This window comes from Mustela nivalis (assembly GCF_964662115.1).
Source record: "Mustela nivalis genome assembly, chromosome: 14".
Lineage (NCBI taxonomy): Eukaryota > Metazoa > Chordata > Mammalia > Carnivora > Mustelidae > Mustela > Mustela nivalis.
The window spans coordinates 91,942,430-91,968,446 of record NC_139033.1 but is presented as its reverse complement, the minus strand read 5'-3'; the positions used below and the strand labels follow the sequence as shown (position 1 = coordinate 91,968,446).

Sequence of the window (26,017 nt, the reverse complement as noted above, 5' to 3'; positions counted from 1 at the left end):
GCAGTGGGGTGCAAAGTGCCCTTCGAGACCACCGGGCTGCCGATGCAGCTGAGCCCTTGTTGGAGCTGAGGCAGAAGGGGGTCCCTGAGGTTCATCTTGGGGAACCCTGTGCTCATCATGATCAGTCTTTCCTTGGAGTTCGTGGCTGACCCAAGGCCAAGAAAGTGAAGTGGAGAGCAGGAAGGAGGAACACAGGGTAAAGTCTTTCCTCCCCCAACCGTGTCTTGTGCACCCACAAGCCTGCCTCCATCTGACCCAAACAGAGCCATTCCTCGGGGCAGGTTTGTCCAGTGGGTTAGAGTGCAGGCCGTGGGCTCAGCCAGACCTGGGTCGTGTGACACCATCTCGTGACTTTGTCATTTGGAGTCCCTGTCCCCTGGTCCATTCAGTGGCCATTACGACCTTCCTGGGTGACAAGGGTCAATGTGGTGGCAGGGTGCACAGTAGACCCCTGGCAAATGAGAACCACTGTGATTTGTCCTTATACTTGCCACAGACTGTGGAGAAAACCTCTCAGGGATCCGAACAGCTCCAGTAACGTCACAGGTGCTGAGGCCGACGCTTGCTAAAGTGGAAGGGACGCAGAGAGCAAGGAAGAAAGGCCTTTTACCCATTTTTTTTTTTTTTTTAATTTTAGAGACAGAGCATGAGCAAGAGGGGCAGAGGGAGAGGGAGAGGAAATCTCAAGCAGATGCCACACTGAGTGCAAAACCTGACCCCGCGACCCCCAAGATCATGACCTGAGCCGAAACCAGGAGTCAGACGCTTAGCCGACTGTGCCGCCCCCGCCCGACCAGGCCCACTCCCCACTCCCACCATTCTTCTAATCTTTTATTGGCATCATGCCAATGTCTAAAATCTTGGGGTCCTGTCCAGGGGCAGGTTCAGCCAAGTCCAGCAAGCTCACTGCACGGGAGTACATTTCTTAGGGGATGTCATGTATCCCCCACCTCCAGCCCCCAGTTCTGATTTGTTGTTCTGCAAGAACAGCTTGGCTCTCTTTGCGAACTGATCCCAAAATGTGGGAACTCAGCTGCTGTGATGGAAAGAAACATGTCGTCCAACCCCAGGCGAGGCAGCCAGACAAAGACCACAGCAGGGCGTGTGTCTTCCTCCCAGGACGCCCGAGAAGTCCGGCCAGGTGAATTAGGACCTGTGTTAGTCACATTTTAGAAGAGCCCAGAATGTATGTGGCTTTATTAGATGCCTGCCCTCGGAAGAGAGGCTATAATCACACACTGACCTCGCTGTGCCAGGCAGGGCCACGCAGCATGGAGAATGCTGCTCTCCACTTGAACTCAGGGTGGGGCCTGGTGAGGAAGGCGGATGAGACCCTGACTGTGTCTAGAAAGATATCCTTTCCAGATGGATTTTCCCCCCCTCCCCTCCCAAGGTTAATTCAGGGCATCTTAGGTGATGAAAATGGCTATTCAAGTAAGAATATGGTGAATGAACATAGGAAATCGTCTCAGGATTAGTTTATAAATAATCTGGGGTTGACTTGGAAGATCAGGCCATTTCTGGGTTTGTTGTTTTTTGTTTTTTTGTTTTTTTTTCTTCTTCATATCAGAATTCTTTCCCCTGTTGCCTTGGAAACACGCCTAGGGAGAGGGATGTTGGGAGTCGTATGACTTGGGTTCAAGCCTCAGTGGTTCCTTCATTTCACACGGGAGGCAGGTCTCGTGCCCGCTGGATATGGCAGGCTGTGAATCACGGGTGAATGGGGCACATCCCTGCTGCCCGTGGGCTCAGAGGGGAGACTGATGGGTGAGCTGAGTTCCAGGGTAGTGGGCTAATGATGTAGTGGGGGAAAGATGGTCGGGTAGGAGCCCAGAGGGGGCCTACCACAGACATGAAGAAATCAGGGGAGGCTTCTTGGAGGAGAGTGTACTTAAGCTGAGCCCTAAAGAACAAAAGATGGCAAGTAGGTGAGGAAGGGCTGGAATGGTGTCCTAGACAGTGGGAACAGCATGTGCAAAGAGCTGAATGAGAGATGACATGGCATAGGCCAGGATGGCAATTTATCCGGTTTGGCTTGAGTTGAGAGAAGCTGGGTCCTGTCCAACTCCAGGACTCCAGATCTCCTGGGGGAAATCAGAGGGGGCCTGCCACAAATTTACTGTGGGGCCTGAGACACAGCCCTTCATCATGGCCTGTTTCTTGGGTGAAATGAGAAGGTTGGCCTAGGTCTATCTCCCCTGGTCATTCCTGTTCTGACTCTTTAAGAGTCCAGGATTGTCCTGGACAATGGGAAGATATCAATTACAATAGAGTAAATATCACCCCTTGTGGCTGCCATTTATTTTCTTCTATGTGCTGGGCAAGAACAATCTCAGTTGGTTCTTTGCCACAGCTTTTGGAGCAGGTGGGCAAGCCTTATGATCTTTTCTTTACCGTAAGGAAACCATGACTCCGAGCCAAGGGATGTCAGCTTTGGAGGGAGACCCCGAGCCATCAGCTGGCTCTCCGACAGCATTTGTCCATCCGAGAGGAGACAAATCAGGTTTAAACTGGGTCCTTGGGTCAGCCCTTCCCACATGTTGTCCCAGGAATCGTTCTCCAAGCCAGGTGGTGAGAAAGGAAACCAGTTGATTTACAAGCACATCAGTCCTGCACCTGTTTCTTGACCCCAGGAGATCCTGCAACAACCCAGAGAAGCATGTGGGTTGTTGTCTCATGCCACAGGGATGGGGGCAGAATTGGCCATTTTAAGGGCTCCTAGAGGTATGGTTAGTCTAGCTTTCATGCTTAAGACCATGGAGGGCTTTAGAATGAGATGTGCCTGGGTTCACTTCCCAAAGCCCCACTTGCCAGTTCAGTGACCTTGAGCAAGTCCCTTCGGCTTTTTAACCTTACTGCCCTTCTTTGGAAAATGGGAATAATTAATATCAAATCATCCTGTAGGGTTGTTGTGAGAGCTACATGAGATGAGACGTGTGGATAGCTAGTTCCTAGAACATAGTAAATCCTCAATTAATGCTTGCTGCAATTTCCACTGCACTACCGTCCACAGCAGTGCAGTGTTGATGTACTTCCAGGCCCAGTATGTACAGTGTTTTGGGAAGGAGAACGTGAAGAGGGTCAGGTGAGACTTCCTGGGGCTGTTATGGAAAAGGCCAACAGTGGTCTTGGGGTGAGGGAAGGTCCAAGAAAGATGGGAGAATAGGGAAGGTATATTCAGGCAGGGCTACAGCACATCCAAGAGCCCAGAGGCAAGACTGAATATGGTCACTCCTCCTGGCCTTTGCATGGGTTGGTCTTCATTTCATCCTTCTTAGTGGACTCCTATTCATCCTTTAAAACCCCACCCAGGTACCCCTCTCCCAATTGCAGATCCTCAGTAAATGATTATCTTCTCTTTGCTCTTGTTTTCTTAGCATCCCACCCTCTTATATGCCCACAGCATGTTACACACTTGGCCATCATATAGCCATTGGCACTTGTGCTGCAATTGTTCATGTCTTTTCTGGCTTCTTCGTTTACCTGAGGAATTCTCCAGAGCGTGCACATTTTTATCAGATTCCTGGGAGAAAATGTATCTTCAAGTTGAGGTGGTCCACTGTAATACCCTCCCAACCCCTTAATGACTGAGAAGAGAGAGCTATGCTGAGTTCCTCAGGGACTGTCAGTCCCCATCTGGGCTCTCACAGAGCTCCCACAAAGTAACTGCCCTGGGAGTGTTTGTTGACTGAATGAATGACTGATATTCTCATTCTGGGAACTGCACATGCTTGTCTGGAACTGGTGATCTCTGGGTCCCACCTCACATCGTGGATCAAATTCCCATGCTTTTCCTGGATCTTCACAGTGTCTTCAGCATTTGGGGGATTAATTATGTAAGGAGATGGCTTTCTTTCCTTTTTGATGCCCAACAACGTCCCAGGAGTTTCCTGGAGAGAATAGTAGAGTTTGCAGAAAGAGCCCTCCAGGGGGAAAGTGCTTGTGCTGTCCCAGTTTTCAGGGAGCGACGCTTTTTATAGTCACACTTTCAGACCACACTGTACCTAAAGGGAGCCAGGAGGGAGCAGGCAGGCAATCTGGCTTTTCAGCTCACTTCCGTACCACTCTTGTCTGCCTGCTCCTTGCTTTTCTCTGCTTGTCTGGACGCTTGTCCTCCATCTCTTCGCACTGATCTGGTGGGGCCATGACATCCTCTAAGTCGTCAAAAGGTGTGAGACCCGGGGGGAGAAAACTCCACCACTTAATAGGTTTGTGCCCTCAGGCTGGTCACTGGATTTCCCTATGCCTCAGTTTTTCCATCTGTGCAGCGGGGGTAATAATGATAGGACAGACCTCATCTCATTGTTGGGGGGAGCAGATGGTGTAATGGAATGATGTAACACAGTGCCTGGCTCACAGGAAGTGGTGCCAACAGTAATGATGAGTTTGATGATGTCATCTCTGAAGATCAGAGAGGTCAAATAATGTACTCAGCATCTCACAGCTAATGAGAGGTAGAGGCAGGTCTCCAGGTCCTTAACTGTGATACTGTATTGTTTTAGCAAATCCAGGGCTGGGACCAGGATGAGGGGACTGAGGTATATGCCTGTAGTGCAAAATTTAAGGAGGCACAGAAAAAAATTGGTAATCAAGATAAATAATGTTTTACTTTTTGTTTTATTTATTTTTTATAAACATATAATGTATTTTTATCCCCAGGGGTACAGGTCTGTGAATCGCCAGGCTTATACACTTCACAGCAATCACCATAGCACGTACCCTCCCCAATGTCCATAACCCCACCCCCGTCTTCCGACCCCCCTTGCCCCAGCAACCCTCAGTTTGTTTTGTGAGATTAAGAGTCACTTATGGTTTGTCTCCCTCCCGATCCCATCTTGTTCCATTTATTCTTTTCCTACCCCCCAAAGCCCCCCATGTTGCATCTCTACTTCCCCGTATCAGGGAGATCATATGATAGTTGTCTTTCTCCGATTGACTTATTTCGCTAAGCATGTTACCCTCTAGTTCCATCCACGTCGTCGCAAATGGCAAGATTTCATTTCTTTTGATGGCTGCATAGTATTCCATTGTGTATATATACTACATCTTCTTTATCCATTCATCTGTTGATGGACATCTAGGTTCTTTCCATAGTTTGGCTATTGTGGACATTGCTGCTATAAACATTCTGGTGCACATGCCCCTTCGGATCACTACGTTTGTATCTTTAGGGTAAATACCCAGTAGTGCAATTCCTGGGTCATAGGGTACTTCTATTTTCAACTTTTTGAGGAACCTCCATGCTGTTTTCCAGAGTGGTTGCACCAGCTTGCATTCCCAGGTAAATAATGTTTTAATGTGTTTTTTTTTCTTTTTTAGATTTTTAAAGTAATTATTATTATTATTATTTTGAGAGGGAGAAAGAGAAGGACAGTGGGGAGGGGCAGAGGTAGAGGGACAAACAGACTTACCACTGAGCAGGGAGCCCCACACAGGGTTCAATCCCTTGACCCCAAGATCATGACCTGAGCCAAAATCAAGAGTTGGATGCTTAACCGACTGAGCCACCCAGGTGCCTCTTAATGTGTGTTCTCTAAATGATAAAAATTAATGCAAAAATCTATGAAGAACAATCTGTTAACATTATAAATGAAGACAGGATCAGTATCCCTGATTTTTTCCTTTTGGCTCTCATGTCAGTACAGCTCAGCACAGCTCTGAACACGGTCCCCTTTAGTCAGACAGTCAGGTTTCTGCTAATTTTTCACACAGATATCAATCTACTATATGACTGTGATATAAACATCCCTGTAGCTAAATGTTTGTGTAGATCCTTCTCGTTTCCAAAGACAGATTTCTGGGCATGGAATTGGATCATAAACTGCAGGGTCAAAAGGCAGGCCTATCCTCCCACTGGAATCTTTTACCACAATTTTCAAACATACAGAAAAAATATACAGGGTACTTCCATAGACTTACCAGCTAGATTTTATAATTGCTAGTGTTTTTGCTAAATTTGCTTTATAAAAATCTACCCATCCATCCATTCATTAGTACTTTTTTATTTTTTATGTGTATCAAAGTAAGTTACAGACTTCAGCATGCTTCTGCATGTAGGTCGCTACCTGGCAGGCCATTGTTTTTAAGACTTTGGATCTTAGGTGTTAAATTCCCTTCGGAATCATGTACCAATTTCCATTTATGTCTGCTACAGATAAAAGTGTCCTGTTTATCACAGCCAGGGCAATACTGGTGTTATCACTTTAAGGTGATTTACATACTGCTTTGATTTAGCATTTTTTTCCCCTCTGAAGGTTCCCAGATTTCCCACCTCTATGTCCAGATGGTCTATTAAAAAGCTGTGTCCTTTTCCAGCTCTTTAGGTATTTCTGGTGGGACTTTTCTGGAGCCAGGTGGGAAGGACTCGGCTGGTTCTCGTGTCTGCCCCCAAGCCGCTGTTCCTAGCCTGCTGGGAGGGGTGGGGAACAGGGCTGTGAAGTGGCCCGTCTGCTACAGGTGGCTGACCATGGTCATTCCAAGTGAGGAAATGGGCAAACTCAGGAGACCAGAAGCCGTGGGATCCTGGAGAGCGTAGGGGGGTGGCGGGCAGAGCTGGAGACACGTATGGAGGCAGGATGTAGTGCCTGATGCCTGTTTCCTCGTCTTCGTGATGGGGTTATGCTTCCTGACATATAAGATCTGCAGGATATTGCAAAAACCCATTGCAAGCCTCTTTCTCCCCTCACTCATTCTGCACCAGCCCTTGGTTTCCTGACCCACCAGATACCACCCTGCCCCTGGGCATTTGATTCTCCTGTGATGTCTGTGAGCCAGGAATTTGGGAGCAGTTGGGTGGGGTGGCTCTGGCTTAGGGAGCCTCATTAGGTGGTAGATAAAGGGCAGCCAGGCATCTGATGGTTTGACTGGGGACGTGGAATCTACTTACGAGGTGGCCCTACATGGCTGGCACACTGATGCTGGCTACAGACTGCGGGCTTGATTCCCTCCATAGAGTCCTCTCCCTAGGACTGCTTGCTCATCCTCACAGCACCATCTGAGAGAGCAGAGTGGAAACTGATACTCTTTGTGAACTAGCTTTTTGGAAGTCACACCCTGTCACTCCTGCCTTATTTTCCTGGGCTCAGAGACCCAGCTCTGAGGGGACCAAACCAGAGTGTGAATAACAGCGGCAAGGAGGGCTGGGGGCCATCTTGGAACCACACTGAATGACCTTGGTAGATGACTTTGCATTTCTGAGCCTCAGCGTCCTTCTCTGTCAAATGGGTTCATGTGAAGAGTCATGAGTTGATTCCCGTGAACACTTAGAATGGCGTTGGGGGCTCAGTTTTACTGTCAGTGAATATTAGCCACTGTCTTAGCCACCTGCCAGGGATTCTTAGTCTCTGTACCTGGTGTAGGTACTCTCTGAATGTTGAAGTGAATTAGTGAATGGATGAATGAATGAACAGCCGTAAGGACTAGAAATCCAGATGGAAAGCCTTCTTAAGCGAGGCCCTTTGATCAGCATCTGGGGAGCAAATATTGGTTCAAAACTGAGGTAACATGGGTGGGGGAAGGCATTTGGGATGCAGTCAGACCAATCAAGGTTTCAGTCTTGGACTCGGCGTTCGAACAATAAATATTTACAAACTCCAACTCTGGGCCATGTGCCCTGTCAGACCCAGAAAACAGAGGGTTTGGAGCGGCCTCCGTCCATGCCCTCATGGTCTCTTTGCTGTGTGACCTTGGGTGAGTGAATTGATGTCTCTGAGCCTTCATTTCCTCACCTGTAGAACAGGGGCATGGATCCCTGAGGGAGGGAGAAAGCTACTTCAACAAGTGTCTTTCTCCTCTGTTATCCGGATGCTGCTGTCTTGTCTGCCCCCTAATCCCTTCCCCCATGCCGACTGCTCTAGCTGCACAAGGATTAAAACCCAGGAGCTCATGTGACCCAGTGTAAACCGTGAATCATTCCCTTTGCTCTCTGTGCCCAGCCCTCTACCCCCAGGATGGGGCAGATGCGCCTGGGGTTGCCATGGCAACCCCGCCTGCACTCCAGTACAGCCCTGCCCAGTTCCTTCCTTGGGGGACCTCCAGACTGTTTCACCTGGCTGGGTGTTGCTTTCCAGGGAGGGAGAGAGAGGAGGCTGGAAAGGGGAGAGAGACAGAAACAGAAAGACAGACAAGCTCAGGGACAAACAAGTGGAAATTGAGATGCGGGGAGGGAACAGAAAACCCAACCGAGAAACAGGCCACCAGAGGGAGACAGACTGACAACCATGATGCCGAGGAGGTCCCAAGATGCTGCCCGTCACCCTGGAGGCAGTTTCTCAACTATCCCAACCTTCCCGGGACTGCCAGATCCCTGACCCAGGCGCGCCCACGAGCATGCACGTGCAGCCCGCGGTGAGGGCACAGGGCGGGTAGGCTGTGGGCACGTGAAGTCGCCATCAGCCCCAGAGGATGGTGAGCGAGTTGGGACTTGGGGGAGGAAAAAAAATGGGGGCAGACGTCAGCTCCCTGGGCGGCCGCCTCCCCGAGGCCCCTCCTGCATTCCTGGGCAGCGAAGCCCCTCGCTAAGACGGGGACTGATGTCATCCTGGGCTGCCGAGCCAGGGGACCCGGGGGCCCTAGTGGCTGCCTCCGGAAGTGAGCTAGCTGCCTGCCGGCCGACAGGTTTAGAGTCTCTGGCCAGAGGACGAAAAACCTGCATGGCATGGGTCAGGTGAGCCGGGTCCAGCAACCTGCCCGCCGGGTCCTTCCTGTGTGCGCCTGGGAGGGGCCGCCTACCTGAGGGACGGTGAGCACCGGGGCACCCAGGGCCACCGCCTCTTCCTCCCCCACCTCGCGGGCCTGTCACACCCTGAAGTGAGTGCTGCTCCATTTCCCCAAGCTCCCGGTCACAGCCACACAGCCCGTGCAGCCCGTGAGCACCGCTGGGGCTGGGCGGTCCCCAGCGTGTTGACTTTACAAATCCTGGTCGACCCTGACCTGAGACTCCGAGACTCCCGGCCCGACCCTGACCTGCCTCCCAATTCTCCGCGAGACCCGCAGGTGCCGCCAGCGGCTGGCTCCGCGATGCTGATTTACTCCCCGTCTGGCTGAAGAGGGCTGCCGGGTTTTCTCTGCAAGCAAGCCCAGAACTTGCGGAGCGGAAAGTAGAAAGAGGGAGTAGACCCTGGCTGTGCAAAATTACTTTGTCCCTCGCTCACCTCCTTCCTCCCCTCCCCCGGCCCCATGGATTACCTGGGAGACAAACTCACGGTGGCCCAAACCCACATGACCCAGTGGATGGGCACTGTGAGGAGGTCCTTCCAGGAGGCCCTCAACTTAGTGACCACCACGGTGGGCCACGAGCGGACAAGCGGGGAGCCTGCCGGCCGGACCCCCTTCAAGCGCACGTCCTCCTTCAGACATCTCGCCTCCCGGAGTCGGGAGTCTTTCCGCCGCTTCTCCGCCCGCAGCCAACAGAGATTTTCTTCCCTGAGGAAAAGGCAGACGGACTCGGAGCCACCAGACCTTGTAAGCTTATTATGTTTTTTGGGTTTTTGTTTTGTTTTAAATATTAAAGCCACAGTAAAAACTCCTCCCCTCCAGTGCTCCCCCAGAGTTGTGGAGAGGGGGGTCCCTAGATCCAACCAGGAAAGTTGCCTCTTCCAGAATCATTGTCAATCAATCCCTGCCGTTTCCTGTTCCCTGTGCCTCAGAAAAGAGGCATCAGAGGTGATTCCCCGGGCCGGTGGAATTACTCCCTCTCCCGAAGCTCAGGAAGCGTATTCCGCGTCTGCAAGGATGGGGCTGGCATGTGGGTCGGGTTTGCTGTGCCCGTTGGTTTATCTGGAAGTGCCGACACTCAGATCCCAGACACAAATGCTTGTGCTCCCCTATTTTTAGGGAGGATTAGTTGACACCTGCTTCATCTCCTCTGACCCTCCCAGGGTGGCCAAGTGTTTGTCACATGTGTGTTGAGTTAGGGCTTTTGTTATCTTGTTGTAAACGAAATTGCAAAGTGGCCTCTGAGTATCCAAGGAGACCCTAGGCGGTGGGCAGCCTCACCTGCTGGGCTGTGAGCCTGGGGCTTGGTGTGGGTCCTGGGGGTGGGGGGGCTCTGTCTTCTCTCACTCTGGGCAGGCTCTATGGGATTAGGAGAGCAGGGTGCAATGACTATTCCTCCTAGGAGATGGTAAAGAATCGATCTCAGGAAACTCACTGAGGATTTAGAGAGGTGGCACTGGGCCCAGAGAGGGAAAGGCACCTTCCTGGAGAAGCACAGTGAGTGAATGGCAAAACCAGGGCCAGGATCCCAGGCTTTGAACTACCCGGTCCAGGCTCCTCCTTTTTTCTCCCCAGACCTTCCCAATAACTTCAGGGAAGCCCCCCTCTCTGACCAGGGCTGAACTCAAAGAGAGGGCTTGCTGTTTTCACAGAGGAGGCTTCTGCCACCAGACAGTGTCAGCCCAGCTCAAAAGAGCCTGAAGGTGAAGGGCTCAGCCAACTCCTTCTCTGGGTTCAGCATGGTGATATGAGCTGATGGTCATGATGGGCCCCAGCTTTGAGCGATGAAGCCATGGGGTCAACCAGGCTCTGAGTTGGCCCTCTGCATGCTTCTGGTTACTGAAATCTCCCAGCTGCCCTGATGGGTGCAGGGACTCAGTGTCCCCAGAGAGGTGTGGTGACTCCCCCAGGATCACACAGCAAGGCAGGCGGTCAGATGCAGACACGCAGCTCTCATTAATATGACATGTTTTCTGGTGGATCTATGCTGCTGTATAGCCTTGGAAGAATCATCTGGAAGGGGTTTCCTGGGCCAGGGAGAGGAAGCCTCTCATTCACTCTTTCTGTACCTCTTTCTCTCTGTTTCTATCTCTCTGTCTCTATGTGCACATCTCTCTGTCTCTCTTTGTCTGCCTCTGTCTCTATGAATCTCTCTCCCATCCCCTCTGTGGCAGTGCAGTTCAGGGCATGGGGTTTCCTAATGTTCAGCTCTCTCGCCCTCGGAGCTGTTTGACCCTCGGCACTGGCTCAAATCTCTCAGGCCTTGTCACCCTGTGTGGTATGTCAGCTGCTGTGTGGCCTGCCTCCCCAGCTTGGTGGAGGAATGAATGCAGTTAGGCTGTGCCTTCTCTGCTCGCTATTGTGTCCCAGCGCCTGTCGCTGTGTAAGTAGGGGCTAAATAACTCGGGGCTTCGGGCCCCTGCCCCAGATTGAGCACTTGGCATCTACTGAGCCGTGAGCACCAGCTGGTGTTGGAGTTGAGAACTTGACTCAGACTCTGCCATGTCCTGGTTGAGGGATTTGACCCATTAGGAGGCGTCAGTTTCTTCTTCTGTGAAGTGGGGTGAACCACGGCATCATGTGGAGGTCGAAACGAGCGCCCGGCAGACACGCTTGGAAACGCCTCCTCCCTGTTGGATATCGCGATGTTTGGACTCGGCGGGGTGAGGGAAGCCTCAGCTTCCTCATCTGCGAAAGGGGGATTATCATCACTTCGTGTTTCTATTCCCCACGATTATTATTTATCAGCAAGGACGTGCCTGTAAACATGGGGCTCATGCAGCCATGCCTAGCGTGTGGTTTCATTGCCTTCAAAGTCTGCCGTTGCCACAACCAGACCTTTTCTCTCCAGCCGTTCCTTCAGAGATTCCCAGTGAACTGGAAAATCCACACACGCCCCCTTTTACTTGGGGGCCCCACTTAAATATTTGTTTTATAGGAGGAAACTTGGTAAAGCCAGAGACAATTACTTGAGAGTTTGGGGACAAGGGGACTATCCCATGCTGGGGTGGGGAGGGCAGCGGGCTTTTGGTCCTTAGGACTTGAACTTGTACGTGATTTATCTAAAAAGTTTGTTCTGTTCCAAGTCCAGCCTCAGGCTCGTATTTACTCAGAGCGCTGTGGAAGAATCTATCACAGGCATAAAGTAACCCTCAAAGGCAGGCCCTGAAATGTTTTCTAAGACCAGCCTTGAAATAATTTGCTAATGGCTTGCCTCTGATTCCAAGGAATAAAAGGGGGAGAGAGGGAAAAACAAACGCATTGTCTCTGTGCGACAAAGACAGGAAGAGGCACGTTTGTGCTGCAACCCAGTGAGCCTGAGAAGGAAACCCAGCAGACTAGATGGACTCTCAAGTAGAGGCCAGACAGAAAGTTCCAGAACCCAGGAACAATGGCAGTGCCACAGAGGCCAAGGCTGGAATAGAAGCGGGAAGTGGGGGGTCTCCAGGGTCAGGGAATGCTACCCAGAGGGATCTGGAACAGGACAGACTTGAGATCAGGTTTCGAGTCCTCCGTGTGCCGGCCAAGTGACCTTGGGCACATTAAATCACCTCTTTGGACTTCTGTGTGCTTATCTGTAAAATGGGTTTTCACCTGGGTGGTGGGTGTTCCACGAGGATAGAGCAAGAACAGCACACACCCCTGGCCACTGTTAAGTGCCCCCCACACAGGAAGTACTTTACGACTATGCATCACAGGTCACTCTGATGGCTCAGGGGCTGGGGCTTGGAGTCTGTGGCTCCAAGTCCCACCTGCCCGGGTGTCCAGATCAATTGCCTCAGGAAAGAGAGTAAGGGTCTGGCTGGCCTCCCATGGACATTTCTTGTGTGCCAGGCTCTGCACTAAACACAGGGTGTGTCTTACCTGTGTATCCTCATGTCCTTGTGTTTTCAGCCCACCTGCATGGGTTGAGTGTGTCCCAAGGGTGCCAGCCGAGGGGAGGTAGTGTACAGTGGACACACAGACACTACTCCTGTCCCTAACGGTCCTTTCTAGGATCCAGGTGGACAATGATACACATCAGCACACAACTACATCATGCATGTGCCAGAAGTCAGGAAATGATCTTGAAATAGCAAAGACCCATCCGTATCATCAGACTGCTGCTGCATATCCGAGTCTCTGAGTGTCACTACTGTGGGTGTCTTGGGCCAGATAATTCTTTGGCGGGGAGAGTGCAGTCCTGTGTATGGAAGGGTTCTCCCTGGGACATGCCAGGAGCACCCTCCCAGTCATGACAACCAAAAAAAATGTCTCTGGTTGCTGCCCAGTGTCCCCTGGGAGCAGAATTGGCCCCCCCAATTCCCCCACCCACCATCCCAGCTGAGAGCTGGTTGTGTATAATTTGGTTTGGAGGACTGGTCACTGTAGCCTGTGTATGTCCCCCATCTCCAGAGTTAGGGAAAGAAAGAAGGGCAGGCACCTGATTCTTGCCAGAAACTGGCATCCCTGTGGGAAATGGGGTGGGGGGCTAGCCCCAAGTTTCATGGATGAGAAGTCGAAGCACAGAGAGGTCGAGTCACGGGCCTAGGGTCACACAGCTGGAGTGGGTGGCTGAGGCCAGGACTCCAGTGCTGCGTGGCCCCTAGCCATGCCCTGCCCTGGGGCTCCCCCTGTGAGCACTGGAGCCCAGGCTCTGTGTTCAGTACTCCAGCCCAGGCTGAGTGGGAGTATTTGGTTCTTTGTCAATTATGGAGTGAAGTAGATGCTTAAAATATTCAGCAGGGCCCAGCGTCTCCCCACTGCACACGCGCACACACACTCACACACACACACACTCACAGACACACATGCACACAGACACACACACCCTTTTCTTAGCAAGTGGAAGAGATTTTGAAAGGAGAGGGGTTTGTGGCTCTCGTCTTCCAAAGCCCTGATTTGATCAATGCTTCTTTCGTTATCCGTTTCTTCAGGCTGTTCTAATAAATGACCACAACCCTTGTGTCTTGGAAGCGGAGGGAAGCCTCTCCCTTTCCAAGTCTGAAGCCAGAAGCCCCCAGTGCAGGTGCGGTCAGGCCACACCTCCTGCCTAGGCTCAGGATCCCTCCTACCCCTGGCAGCTTCTGGTGGCTCCAGGTGCTCTGTGGCCTGTGGCTGCGTCACTCCAGTCCCTGCCTGTGCCTTCATGTGGACTTGACCTCTGTCTCTTATAAGGACACTTGTCACTGGGTTTAGGGCCCACCGGATAATCCATCATGATCATGTCTTGAGAGACTTAACTTCGTTCCATCTGCAAAGACCTTTTCTTTTTTTTCCCCAAGTAAAGTCACATTCACAGGTGCGGGGGGTCAGGATGTGAACAGGTGTTTTTGGAGGTCATTAGTCAACCTACCACTCTCCCCATTCCGGCCCTTCCCCTCCAGTCCATCCTCTGTCCAGCCACCCAAGGGGTCAAGACATTCCCCTGCCTTACCCCAGACTTAGAAAGTCCCAGCCTCTGACCATGGCCTTCAGGGCCCTGCAAAACCTGGCTGTCCTTCCCTCTCAACTTCAGTTCCTAACTGCTGTCCTCCATGCTCTTTCGACTCCTGCCACTCTGACTTCCTGCTCTTCTTCAGTCTATGCCAGCTCCTCCTGGACCCAGAGGGCTTGCCCTCACTATTTCCTCTGCCTGGAATGCTCTTCCCCCTCTCTTCCCCTCCACACAGAGAGACTTCCTGAGAGCTGAGGCTGGGGGAGAATCCCTGCAGTGTTTCTCTCCTCTGCACCCTCATTAATATCTTCCTGCCTCTGATCTCAATTGTGCTCCCTTCCTCTCACTCATTTATTCTGTGCCCTCCACCAGACTGCAAGGCCTGCGACGTTATGTCTGCCTTCCTAAAATCCTCTCTCCTTTATTTTTGTGTTCCCCTTGTGGTGCCCTCTCCATCTTGCAAATGGGTAAACTGAGGCCAGCTACACCCCTTCTAAGAGTGGACACCAGAAGTCCAGCCCAGGGAGGTCTGGGGTTCTTTCCAGGACCAGGGCCTTTGCCTTCCTGGTTCCCTCTGCCTGGAGCGCTCCTGTGGCTCTCTTCACCTCTGCTGCTCCCACTTATTGAGCACCTACTGTGTGCCAGGTACAGGTTGTTCCATTGCTCCCGAGACTAGCCTTTTGGGGAGTAGGGTCCAGCTGCCAAGACCCCTTTCTCCATCTCCCGAGGCCAGTGCCAAGTGCTGCTTGCCAGGGCACATCCAGAGCCCCACCAAGGTGTCCTGCTCCCAGGCCACCCCTTAGGGCATCCAGCTGGTGTGTTGAATTTAACTGCCACCCCAGAGACCAGTGTGAGGTGGCCAGGCCGCTTTCTCTAGGGCTGGCCCTGCCGCGCCCAATCTCAGGGCTCCTTTTCACCCTCCAGGCAACAGAATGATGTCATCCTGAAAACAATGGCCCCTTCATGGAGCCAGCCAGGGCTAAAGGCTGGGCCAGGGGCCGGGGCCCTCTGGGAAAGACCTGGAGAGATGGGCAGGGCAGGACAAAGGGCTCAGCTGCCCGGCAGGGGCTCTGCTTGTGCCAAATTATGTTGATCTCCTCTGCCCTCCCCCAACTAAGAAAGGGGGGTGTGCTCATCTCTATTTGGAAAGTGTAGAGAAACTGAGTGAAAACAAAATCCACCCATTATTCTCACATCAGTGTGAACCAGTTTTGGCATTCAAATGTATTTCCTTCCTGTCTTTTTTCCTCCCTCCCTCAAACTAAATTGTCAGTCCTCCCTGTCTTTCTGGCCTTTCAGAAACGTAGCAGTTTTACATATCTTTAGGGGAAAAAACAAAACCAAAACATTGTTCTTGGCCCTGCAGCCCTCTGGCTGGAGGAGTGAGTCCTTCCCCACCTGTGGCTCTCTAGAGTGACTACAGAGTGGGTCTGGCTTGCATCCCTTTGTCTGGCTTTCTGAGCAGTCCCTGAGGTTTAACCCCCCCTCCCTTCTGTCTCTGTGACCCCGGGGGGTCAGGGGGCTTCTGTGACTCTGGCTTTTCCTCTCCCTTTCAGCATTTTACAAATCTCAGATGTTTTGTCCAGACAGGCCCCTCTTGCTTCCTCATCCGGAAGTGAAACGTCACAGGAAGGAAATCTGGATTGATACGTGTCACGGGGAATGTTATATTTGGGGGTTTCATGAAGAATGAGGTATTTAGCAAGGAGTCATCAAGATAATTCCTTAGGAGAGGAAGTGGCATATTGAGTTCTTACTGTGGTTTGCTGTAGATGTTTTACCTCTGGGTCTTGGGGGATAGGGGGAAGCCCTGATTTGAAGCACCTATCTGTCCCCAGGGTGTAAATCCTCCCACTGGGGGCGGTGGCAAGCTAGGGACCCACCGTCCAAGCACCTGGAGCCAGGAAAGGACCCGCAGTGCTCCATGGCCATGGAGCCCTTGCACCAGGAAGACTCAGTACAGACATCCATGACCTCAGGGCCATAGGTAATAGTAGAAGGTGATGATTAGGGAATAATAAGATTTGAATATTTGTTACCCTTGCTTTTGGTGGAATTGGTTTAATTGTGTGTTTATTTAATTACTTTATTTTGCTAAAGATTGTTTATTTATTTGAGAGAGACCAAGGTGGGGGATGCAGACTCCCTGGAGCCAGAGGGATGGGGGGCAGGGCTGGATCCCAGGATGCTGAGAATGTGGACCTGAGCTGAAGGCAGATGCTTCACTGACTGAGCCACCCAGGCGTCCCTAACTGTGTGTTTATTTAATGTAATGGCTGTGTTAAACCACCGGCTCACAGTGGATCCTGAACGGACCCATGGTTGTCTCTGGGCAGCCAGGGCAGGCCAGCTCCAGCACGCCATGGTCATGTAAGAGAGATCAGAGCCATGGATTTGAATCCCGGCTCTGCCTCTCAGTTGCTAGGCGACTTTGGGCAGGTTGCTTTGTCTCTTGATGTCCATCTTCTGTAAGATGGGAACGATGCTATTACTTCACCCCCGGCCGTGGTGGAGGCAATCCTGAGGTGATGCCCATGGAACCCAGCATAGTGCCAGGACGGTGCCAGGCGCATACGTGAATCTCAGCAAATGGTGACTGTCATTCTCATTGTTGTTCTTTGATTAGTGCCTAATGTTTGGCAAGACACATGGGCAGCCTCAGAGTGGCCCCCACGGATCCTTGCCTTCCGACGTTCAGCGCGGGGAAGTAGCCTCCCCAGCCAGTCCAGGTGGGCTTGCGTGACTGAGAGAATCCAGCTGAAAGTCTCAGCGTCACTCCTGAGGTCAAGTCACAGAGACCCTGCAGCTGCCCCCCTGGTGTACACTTTCCCTCTCTTGGAGCCTGCACTCTGGGGGAAGCGACCTGCCACGGTTCGAGGACACGCGGGCAGCCCCGTAGAGAGGTCCCACATGGCAAGGAGGCAAGACATGCCACCAGTCACATGACTGGGCTTGGAAGCAGGTCCTTCAGCCTGCGGGGGGCGGGGGGTGCTGCATCTCTGGTCAACGGTTCAAGCCCCACCTCATGAGACACTGTGAGCCGGGACTGCTCAGCTCAGCCCCTCCTAGATCCCTGACTGCCAGTAACTGGGAGAGAGCACACATGGCTGTCGTTTGGGGCCGCTGTGTTTTGGGGACTACTTGTTACACAGCAACAGACAATGAATACCAGATGCTTCTCTCTTATACCTACAGCAAGCAAGAGTCTGAGCGTGGCTAGGGAGTATTACTTACTGCTTCCTCTCACAGATGAGTAAATGCAGTGGGAAGAACTCACGTGACCTGCCCTAGGTCTGTCATGGGGTAGCTTTCAGGCTTCCCCCTGGAGGCTTTTCTTGCCTCCAGTGTTCTTGCTTGTAAAGGAGGCTGCTCAGCCAGCCTGGGTCTAGGGTCCCAGAGGCTTTTGAGCAATGCACCCTTTTTGGAGTTGGCGTGAATCTCCTGGCACAGGATGGAACCCATTTCTTGGATCCTAAGTGCTCATCACCCATATTTAACTCATCAAACATTCATCATAAAGCCTGAGCCAGACACAGTAGCAAACTCTCCACACTGATTTGGGAGCCTCATATGCAAGAGTGGCTTTTCTCCAGCATTCGTCTCTAGGTCCACTCAGACTGCCCCACTCCACAGAAAGGAGGATCCTAAAACAGAACTTATGCCAGGAGTTCAACATTGCAAAGCTTGTGAACAGTTTCTGCTTTTGGCTTTTTAACATAGATTTGCTGTCCTTGGCTGCTTTTTTCTGATTGGGGGTGGGGGAGGGGGGCAGAGGTACAGGTAGAATTAGGTCAATGCAGTTGAGAGCTTTGCTCTCCCTTCAGGCAGATCTGAGTTTGAATCCCAGCTCTGTCACTGACTAGCTGTGGGACCTCAGGCAGAGGATTTTACTTCTGTGAGTGTTGGTTTCCTGGTGAAGCATGTAGCACAGCGCCCAGAACCTAGAGAGTATGTAGTAAATATTAGCTGCCATTATCCTCCTATATTCCCAACATATCAGTCAGTTAGGGCATGTCATGCTGCAGTAACAAACCATCAGCTCTCAGCGGCTCAATACAGAATGTTTATTTCTTCCCCACAGTGAGTGCTCTGCTGGTTCCGCAGCTTGGTATGGCTGCCTTCCCTCCAGGCTGTTAGTGTCTTGTAGCAAAGCCATCTGGGAAAACGGGATGCCTGTATAACAGTGTGGGAGGAAGAAAACTTGAGCATCACTCCAAGGCAGAGGCTATCATCCCATTTCACAGGTGGGGAAATTAAGGCTTATGGAGTAACTCGTCTTGAGCACTTCCCACGTGCCAGCCACAGAACAAAGCACAATGTCTTATCACACCCTCGGCCCTCCCCCCACCCCAAAGTAGGTGTTATTTTTGTCATCTGTGCTTTACAGATGATAAAACTGAAGCTCCAGGAGAAGATGGGACTTGTCCAAAGTCACCCAGTTTACAACCTGGACTCTGGCTCAGGCCCGCTGATGCTTCATTTCTTGTCTCTCCCCATCAGGACTACAGGTAGAGAGACCTGGTGTGCCTTGAGGCACCATGATGTAGATCAGGGTTTCATGCCATGGCCACATTGACCCTTAGGGCCAGATCCTTCTCTGTGATAGGGGTGTTGTGCAGCGCCTCTGGCCTCTGGCCAGTGTTTGTAGAATTGACTAAATGTCCCTTGGGAGCAAAATCGCCCCCAGCTGAGAACCACTGATGTATGAACGGGAGGAGTCCAACATGAGAGCCCAGAAATGTAACTTGAGGTCCCTGCGAGGCACCTTAATAACCACATGACCTTCGTTGACTGACTCTGAGAGAAGCCAAGACATCGGTAGGGCTTTGGAATTTCCTAACTTTTAGGTAAGATAACCTTTGACTCCTGATGTAATTTGGGCAGGCCTTTTGACTCTGATAAAAATTTTTTTGCCCCTATTGGCTACAAAATGGAGCAAATCGTGTCTGCTGACAAAGGCGTTATGAGGATGACATGACATGTTTGTCAGGCACCCCGCATGGCTCTCAGCACACAGTCAATGCTTTATTGTCATTCTGGTTGTGACCTGTCACAGGAGGGGGAAGGGGAAGGGTGGCTGGGGCATATCCCCCTGCATTCAAAGATACTTTTTTTGATCTGCTGAATTCCCAGTCCTGTGTCGTCAGGCTTTGCATCCAAATATTTGCTTTCTGCCGAAGCCAGAAATTACCCGGCAGCCCACATTCCTGTCACTCACCAGCCTGATTTCTAGAAATGGCCCTCCCTGGGCACACCTATAATTTAACATCTATAATTCCTCAGGTAGTGGCTAGAAGTCTGTCCTTTCTTCCTGGTAGTTGTCTTCTGCTCTTGGGAGGGGGAGTGATAGTTGTAGGGCTGTGTTGAGACAGCTGCCTCCTCCAGCCTCTGCAGACATTTTGGCAGGAAGTACCCGGAAGGTTCTAGAACCTCTGGTGCTAAGTTCAAAGAGTGGACCAAGGTGGCTGCCCCGGTGGATGATGGGTAAACAGAGTTTCATTGTCCATAAAAGTTTTTATATGAGCACTGAAAGCAAGTGTAAACAGGTCACCAGAGACGGGACTTCAGCACAGAGTTCCTCTTCTGAGAGCTCTCCTGAGCTTTGTCAGAACATCTAGATCATTCCATCTGACTCTTTTCATGTTGGGGAAACCAAGATTCAGAGAAGGAAAGAGACCTACAGAAAGTCATGCAACAAGTCAGGGACAGATCCAGACCTGGAACTTGGGTTTCTAAAGTCAAAGTTGGGACATTTAGGGAATGTGCGGTTCTCAGCCTTGATATCCTTCAGAGCTGAGCACCAGAGCTGCTGTTTGCAAAACTCTGTGTGAGAGGCATGAAAGATCATGAGACAGTTCCCACCTCTGGGAAGTTTTCAGAAAGTGGTTAAGTTGCATATCCAGACTCTGCAGCCCTGAGCCAACCTCTTCTCCATAGCATCTGCTGTGAACCTAGTTTCCCTATCTGTAAATGAAGGCTCTAGTGTGACCTTTTAAGGCCTCCCAGTGGGATCAGCCTGGATGCAAATCTCCAATCCTCCATCTGCTAGCTGTGTGACTTTGCCTAAGCCTCAATTTCCCCATCTGTAAAAAGGAAATCATCTACTTACGACAGCAAGAATTCCTTCATCACAGGTGTAAAACGCCCCCCAGAGCACCTGGCATGTGGTAGTTGTTGGTAATCATGTGAGTTTCACTGTATCTGGTCTCCCTTTCCAGTCACCTCTTCCCGGCCCATGCACAGGCCATTCCCCTATCTGGAATGATGAAACAGTGGCACAGGAATTTCAAGGAGAGCCGGTGGGCCTGGGCTACAGAGATGGAGCCAGTCGCTCCCAGCCACCCTCCCAGACTCCTTTGCTGCCACATGGCTTCCCCACCCACCCTGCAGGACACGCCACTCTGAGCCCTCCCTCTTGCCCCTGAGTCGGCTACTTGATAAGGAAGCATATTTCGTGCCTGTGGTGGTAGGGGGGAGTCTTTAACAGTGGCCGCTAATTAGGAAGGAAGTGGCTACAAAGGGTTAATCAGAGACATTCTGCTCTCTAACTGAGGGAACAACAGTTGGAGGTTTTTCGTATCCTACGCTGGAGATTTTTTTCCTTTCCTCATGCATAAATACAGGGCCTTTTGGGGGAGGGCTGGAAAAAGAAACAGACTGTCAGAGCTCTGTATAATGTGAGTCCCATGGATTTTCAGCAGCTCTGTGCCATCGGTGGGAAAATGTAATCCCTCCCCTGAGCCAAACCACCAGGAAGAGTAGGGGCTGCCTAAGTGGCGTTTGTTGGCCCTAGGCAGATGAGGGATGGAGGAAACACAGGGGCAGTGTAGACGGGAGGCCTGGGTTTGAATCCCACCACAGCTACTTCCTCTGTCTTGGGCCTTGGCCAGTGACCTTGACTTCTTTGAGCGTTGTTGTCTGACTTTGGGTAACTGGGTGACTCCCAGGCTAACCCTGGGAGGACTGAAGTCAAGACTTTGGAGGGTGCTTGGGTGCTGGTTCGCTGAGAAGAGTCTCAGGTGGAGCTCTTACGGGGCTGAGGCAGGCCCCAGAATCTGCCATTATAGCAGGAGCCCCAGATGGAGACAGGCCCATGGGTGCCGCACTTGGATAGCCAGTTCCTTCACACAATTCACTCAGTCAGCAGATATCTCTTGAATATCTACTGTGTGCCAGGCACAGCTGGAGGCCTGGGGATCAGCAGGGAAAAAGCCAGAGCTGGTCCCAGCTCTCAAGGACAGTGTGTCATTACAGGAGGGCATGCTGTGGATTTGCTCGAGGGGACGTCTTGTACTTGAATGAATGAGTGGATGGATGGATGGATGGATGGATGGATGAGTGAATGAATGAATGAACATACACATGGTACATGGATCGTCAGCACCTGTGTTCTGATTGTACAGGTGTGTCTGCACTTTCTTCCAAATTCTCCCTAGTGATTCTTGCTGGACCAGGAGGCTATGCTGAGAACTGTTTGTGCTTTCTGGTCTTCCAGGCTCAGCACTCACCTCACACATTCGTGCTACTCCATAAATAGCTGATGGTCGGATGAACGAGTGAACATAGAGACAGACACAGGAATGGACTCTGCTCTGGGATGGCCACCAGCCAGGTTCGCTGGATGGATAACTTATAGGGCTCAGGGCAGCCGGGGTTTCTTGCTAGGAACATGGCATGGAGAGGCTCTAGATTTAAACCAGAGTTCTCTAACAGCAGAGTGTCCTCCCCATAGGGTCACCGGGCCTACAGTGGTCAAGTCTCAGGGACTTGGGGGTTCAGACCTTGTCTTGACCAGCTAGAGCAGGTCCAGCTTTATTCTTGGCATCCCTGTTTGGTACCCTCTGGGCCACTTGGGCTTTCTGTGGGTGCCTCTGCCCTGCCCCATCTCTGCATCCTGTCCTCCCTAAGTCATCTCCCTGGATCCCAGGATTCTCGCAGTTGCTCTGGGCTCACCCGTCTTTGTTTATATGGCTGCATGGGGTTGGAGTCAGACAGCCTTCCCTGGCCCCCATCTGGAATCCTTTCAAAGCCAAGGAGAAAGGTTTCTTACTAGCTCATTTCGATCCCACCCTCTGCTCATTTAAATAGTTCACCTGCTATGTGCCGGCCGCGGTACTGGGTGCTTTCACATGCCTGATAGTACTCTACTCCCATGATCACCCTCAGGGGTCACGTGGAAAGGAGCACACGCTTCATGGCCGGGGCCCTTGCCCACCGAGGCTGGAGCTTCTCCCTTCTACTTCTCTGCACTGATGGCCCCGTGAGCTGAGTGGCTGGGGTGCTGAGTTATGTTTTACCCTAAGTGCTGTGAGGACAGTGGCCTCTCTGTTTTGTTGAGTCAGACCATGCTAGTTAGATAAAGCTAATTAGGTATCACAGCTAGTTGGATAAATCCCAGCTTTGCAGCCTACTAGCTGTGCGACAGAGGCAAGTTCCTTCCCGGCTCTGTGCCTCAGTGTCCTGATTTCGAAGGGGGATAATGTTAGCACCTCATAGGGTTGTCCTGAAGGATATGTCACTGGGGACCATATCTGGCACTTAGCTGGCTCTGAATATGCTTTGTATTGGGGTGCCTGGGGGGCTCGTCCTGTTATGTGTCTGACTCTTGGTTTAGGTTTGAGTCATGATCTCAGGGTTGTGGGATCCTTTTGGGATTCTTTCCTTTTCTGTCCCAACCCCTCTGCCCCTTCCTTGTGTGCACACATGCAAGCTCTCTCCCTCTGTCTCTCAAATAAGTAAATAAAGTCTTAAAAAAATAAATGTGCTTAGTATTGGTACGAGTATTATCATATTCATTGTCATAAGAATATTATAAATACATACATAAAATATGATAAATATTTTGGAGGTGTGAGTTCCATACAGCAAAATGCATATATGTCTTAAGCATTCAGCTTGATGAGTTTTGACAAATGCTCGTACCCGTCTAACCCACACCTACTAAGATCTAGAACATTCTCACACCCCTCCCCCGCAAAATTATTTTATGCCTCTTCCAATCGGTCTGCCTTATCTGGCACTTAACAACCACACCTTGAATGAATGAGTGAAGAGTGAATGAATGAATGAAATCTGTTTTGTCTGATCCCAAACCTCTTCAGGCCGCCTATGCTTGTGATCATTACTTAACTTGATTAGCTGTTACATGAAGGTTTGAAATAGTACAGGAAGAAAGTCATCATCCTAGGAAGACTTCAGCATGCTGAAAAGATCCCATAAAGTCCGATTGCTAACAAAATAAATGCCTGTCCTGGGGTGCCTGGGTGGCTCAGTGGATTAAGCCGCTGCCTTTGGCTCAGGTCATGATCTCAGTGTTCTGAGGTCGAGCCCTGCATTGGGCTCTCTGCTCCGCAGGAAGCAGGCTTGCTTCCCCTTCTCTCTCTGCCTGACTGTCTGCCTACTTGTGATCTCTCCCTCTGTCAAATAAATAAATAAAATCTTTAAAAAAAAAAAAAAATGCCTGTCCTATTGGGATGGAGAAAGCGCCGATGTCTGGATGGGATGTGCCCTGTGGGATTCCCTGCATGTCTGGGCCTCCCCTGAGAGGTCAGGCATGGCTGGTGCCCTCCCTGGCACCTCTGGGCCCAGAGCCCCTCTTCCCACTGCCCTCAAACCTATCCTGTCCCAGGAAAGCAGAACCTAGTGTCTCAGGCCTGTGGAATATGGGAGGTAGAGAAACTTCCACCATACATTCTCCCAGTGATTTTCATGGGGTCGGGGGGGCCAGGAGGTGAGGGGTGCTAGCAGGGCTCCAGCCCCCCTACACCTTACTCACAATGCCCCAAATCCAGGTTGCTCCTTGACTAATGTGATTGTGCCTTAAGAGGTTTTCCTAAAGCTAGAAAAGGAAAAGGAAAGCGGGGAAACACCCACTGCCCTCCATCAGACACTAGACGGGCAAACAGGGCTAGCCTTGCCCCTGACAGTAGTAAGTGTGGTTCTGAGCCTGGGCTGCTAACTCTGAGTTCTGAGTCTTCCCAGCCGGTCCCCCATGGTCCCACCCTAGAGAGCTGAGTCTAGGGGGCCTGCCTGCAGCCCAACCCCTGTGATGCTCACTGAGGGATCTGGGGTACACAGGTGAGCCTACAAGTGGTACCTGATTCCCCCTGAGCAGATTCCTGCGGCTTTGCTGCTAAGAGGGGGGGCTTTGGCTTCGTTTTTCTCCCTTCGGTGCCTGGCAGGTCGCACAGGGCTGTTCACTCCCTCTGGAGAGGTGGTGATGAAGTCATCCCCTCCCCGCCCCTGGGCTGTGTGGCTGGTCAGGTCAAGGGGCCATTTGTACCCGCTCAGGCTGACGTCATCCCAGGAAACCATTCAGCGCTGGGGGCCACCTTCGGCCCTGGCTGCCTGCCCGCCTGTCGCCTGTGTCCTGTTTTGTTTGGTGTGTGGGGCGGACTCAGGGAGCACCTCGTGGTTGGTGGAGACACGGTCTCCTCTCAGCTCTCTAACAACAGGGTGACATGATCCCTTCTCTCATGGAGACACCTGGGGTTGTGAGCAGTCTGGTTCCAGGTTCAAATCCCATGGGTGCCACCTCCCGGCCTGATGGCTGGGGGCAGGTTACTTGTCCCTCAGCTTCTTCTTCTCTGAAAGGGGGGGAATGGAGACGTCACCTCCTAGGGTTGTTCTATGATAAGGCCAAGGTGACGCATGTAAAGCTGCTTAGTACAGTGCCTGGGCTCTCAGGAGGCACCTGTCACTCTCTGTTGTGATCGTGGTGGTGGTAGCTGTCATTTCTATTGTAGGGGAGATGGTTACGAATGACGTGTGCCTTATTCCCAGAATTGATTTAAGTCAAGCTTTAAAAAAAAAGCAAAACAAAAACTCAAAACAAACCAGACACACTTGCTCCCTCTTGGATCCCTGTTTGTTTTAAATCAATGCGATTTAGCAAGACACATAATTGGGAAGCGGGATGTGGGTGGCTTCCTCAACCTTCACTCTGGTAAGGCTCTCAGCCTCCTGATTTGCAAACCACTGTTGAGAGAACTAAGGTTCTCAGAATGTCTAGGTGTCTGGGCAGTCTGATGTAGCTGGTCTGGGCTGCTCTCCTGGAAAGTGGAGTCTTCAGCACTCCCCAGGTGATCCTGCCAGAGCCTGAGAACCACTGGGTCAGGCAGCATTATTTAAAGGACCCAGGCTTCTGAGTAAGAAGGACCCAGGATCAAATCCCAGGTCTGCCACTTGGCTTCTAGGTGCAACCAGGGACAAGTTCCTACCCCTCTCAGAGCCTTGGTTTCCATACCTGTGAGAAGTTTCTAGAAGCTGCTGGGGGGCCACAACACCCACCTGTATGGTAACTCTGAGGAGGTCATGAGTCAGAGTGGACCTCCAAAGATGTGTTCCCTGGGTATCAGGGTGAGGCTAGGAAGATACCTGTCCAGCCAGCCATTCCCACCTTGCCCCCATGGAGGATTTCGTTGCTGTCTTTCACCTCACTCTTCTGGTCTGAGAGGTTCCCAGAATTCCTTTTTGCTACACTTAACACGATAGATGTTCCGTGCCTAAGGAACACCAGCAACCGTACATTTAAGAACCACGTGGTTAAGCGATGTTTTTAATGGAGGACTTTTATTTATGCAAATATACATTAGTTTCCTCCAGAGACCATCACTGTCATTCCCTATGTCTGGGATCTCCATTGAGAGAAGTGCTGTAGATTGGCCTGCTGATCTGAATGGGGACATCTTGTGGCGGTGACTGGACACACCAGTTTCACCACATTCAAAAATGCTAAATCTTGGTGGGGGTGGTGGGAACGTGCTTCCAAATGGAGGAATTCGGTAGTATGCATTGACTATGTAATTCACAAACCGCTCTGCTTGGATTGATGTCTTGCATAACACGCTTCAGGAAATGTACCGACTCATTTTTATTTCCCCCTCT

General features: G+C 51.3%; 1 protein-coding gene across 9 annotated transcripts in view; it reads left to right on the top strand.

The window, feature by feature from the left end:
- The window catches only part of KIAA1671, a 184,568-nt gene that overhangs the window by 112,849 nt on the left and 45,702 nt on the right, over positions 1–26,017 (top strand). Inside the window, exon 1 of one of the 9 annotated variants that reach the window (XR_014302718.1) lies at positions 8,094–9,462. The exons of 7 other annotated variants lie outside the window; for them this stretch is intronic. Coding sequence is in view for 1 of the 2 variants with exons in the window: in XM_082698807.1 (XP_082554933.1) it covers positions 9,178–9,462 (285 nt within the window). In the remaining variant the exon portion in view is untranslated. Of the gene's footprint in view, positions 1–8,093; positions 9,463–26,017 lie in introns of those variants that run through there. One more of the 9 variants, XM_082698807.1, reaches the window with a different exon arrangement.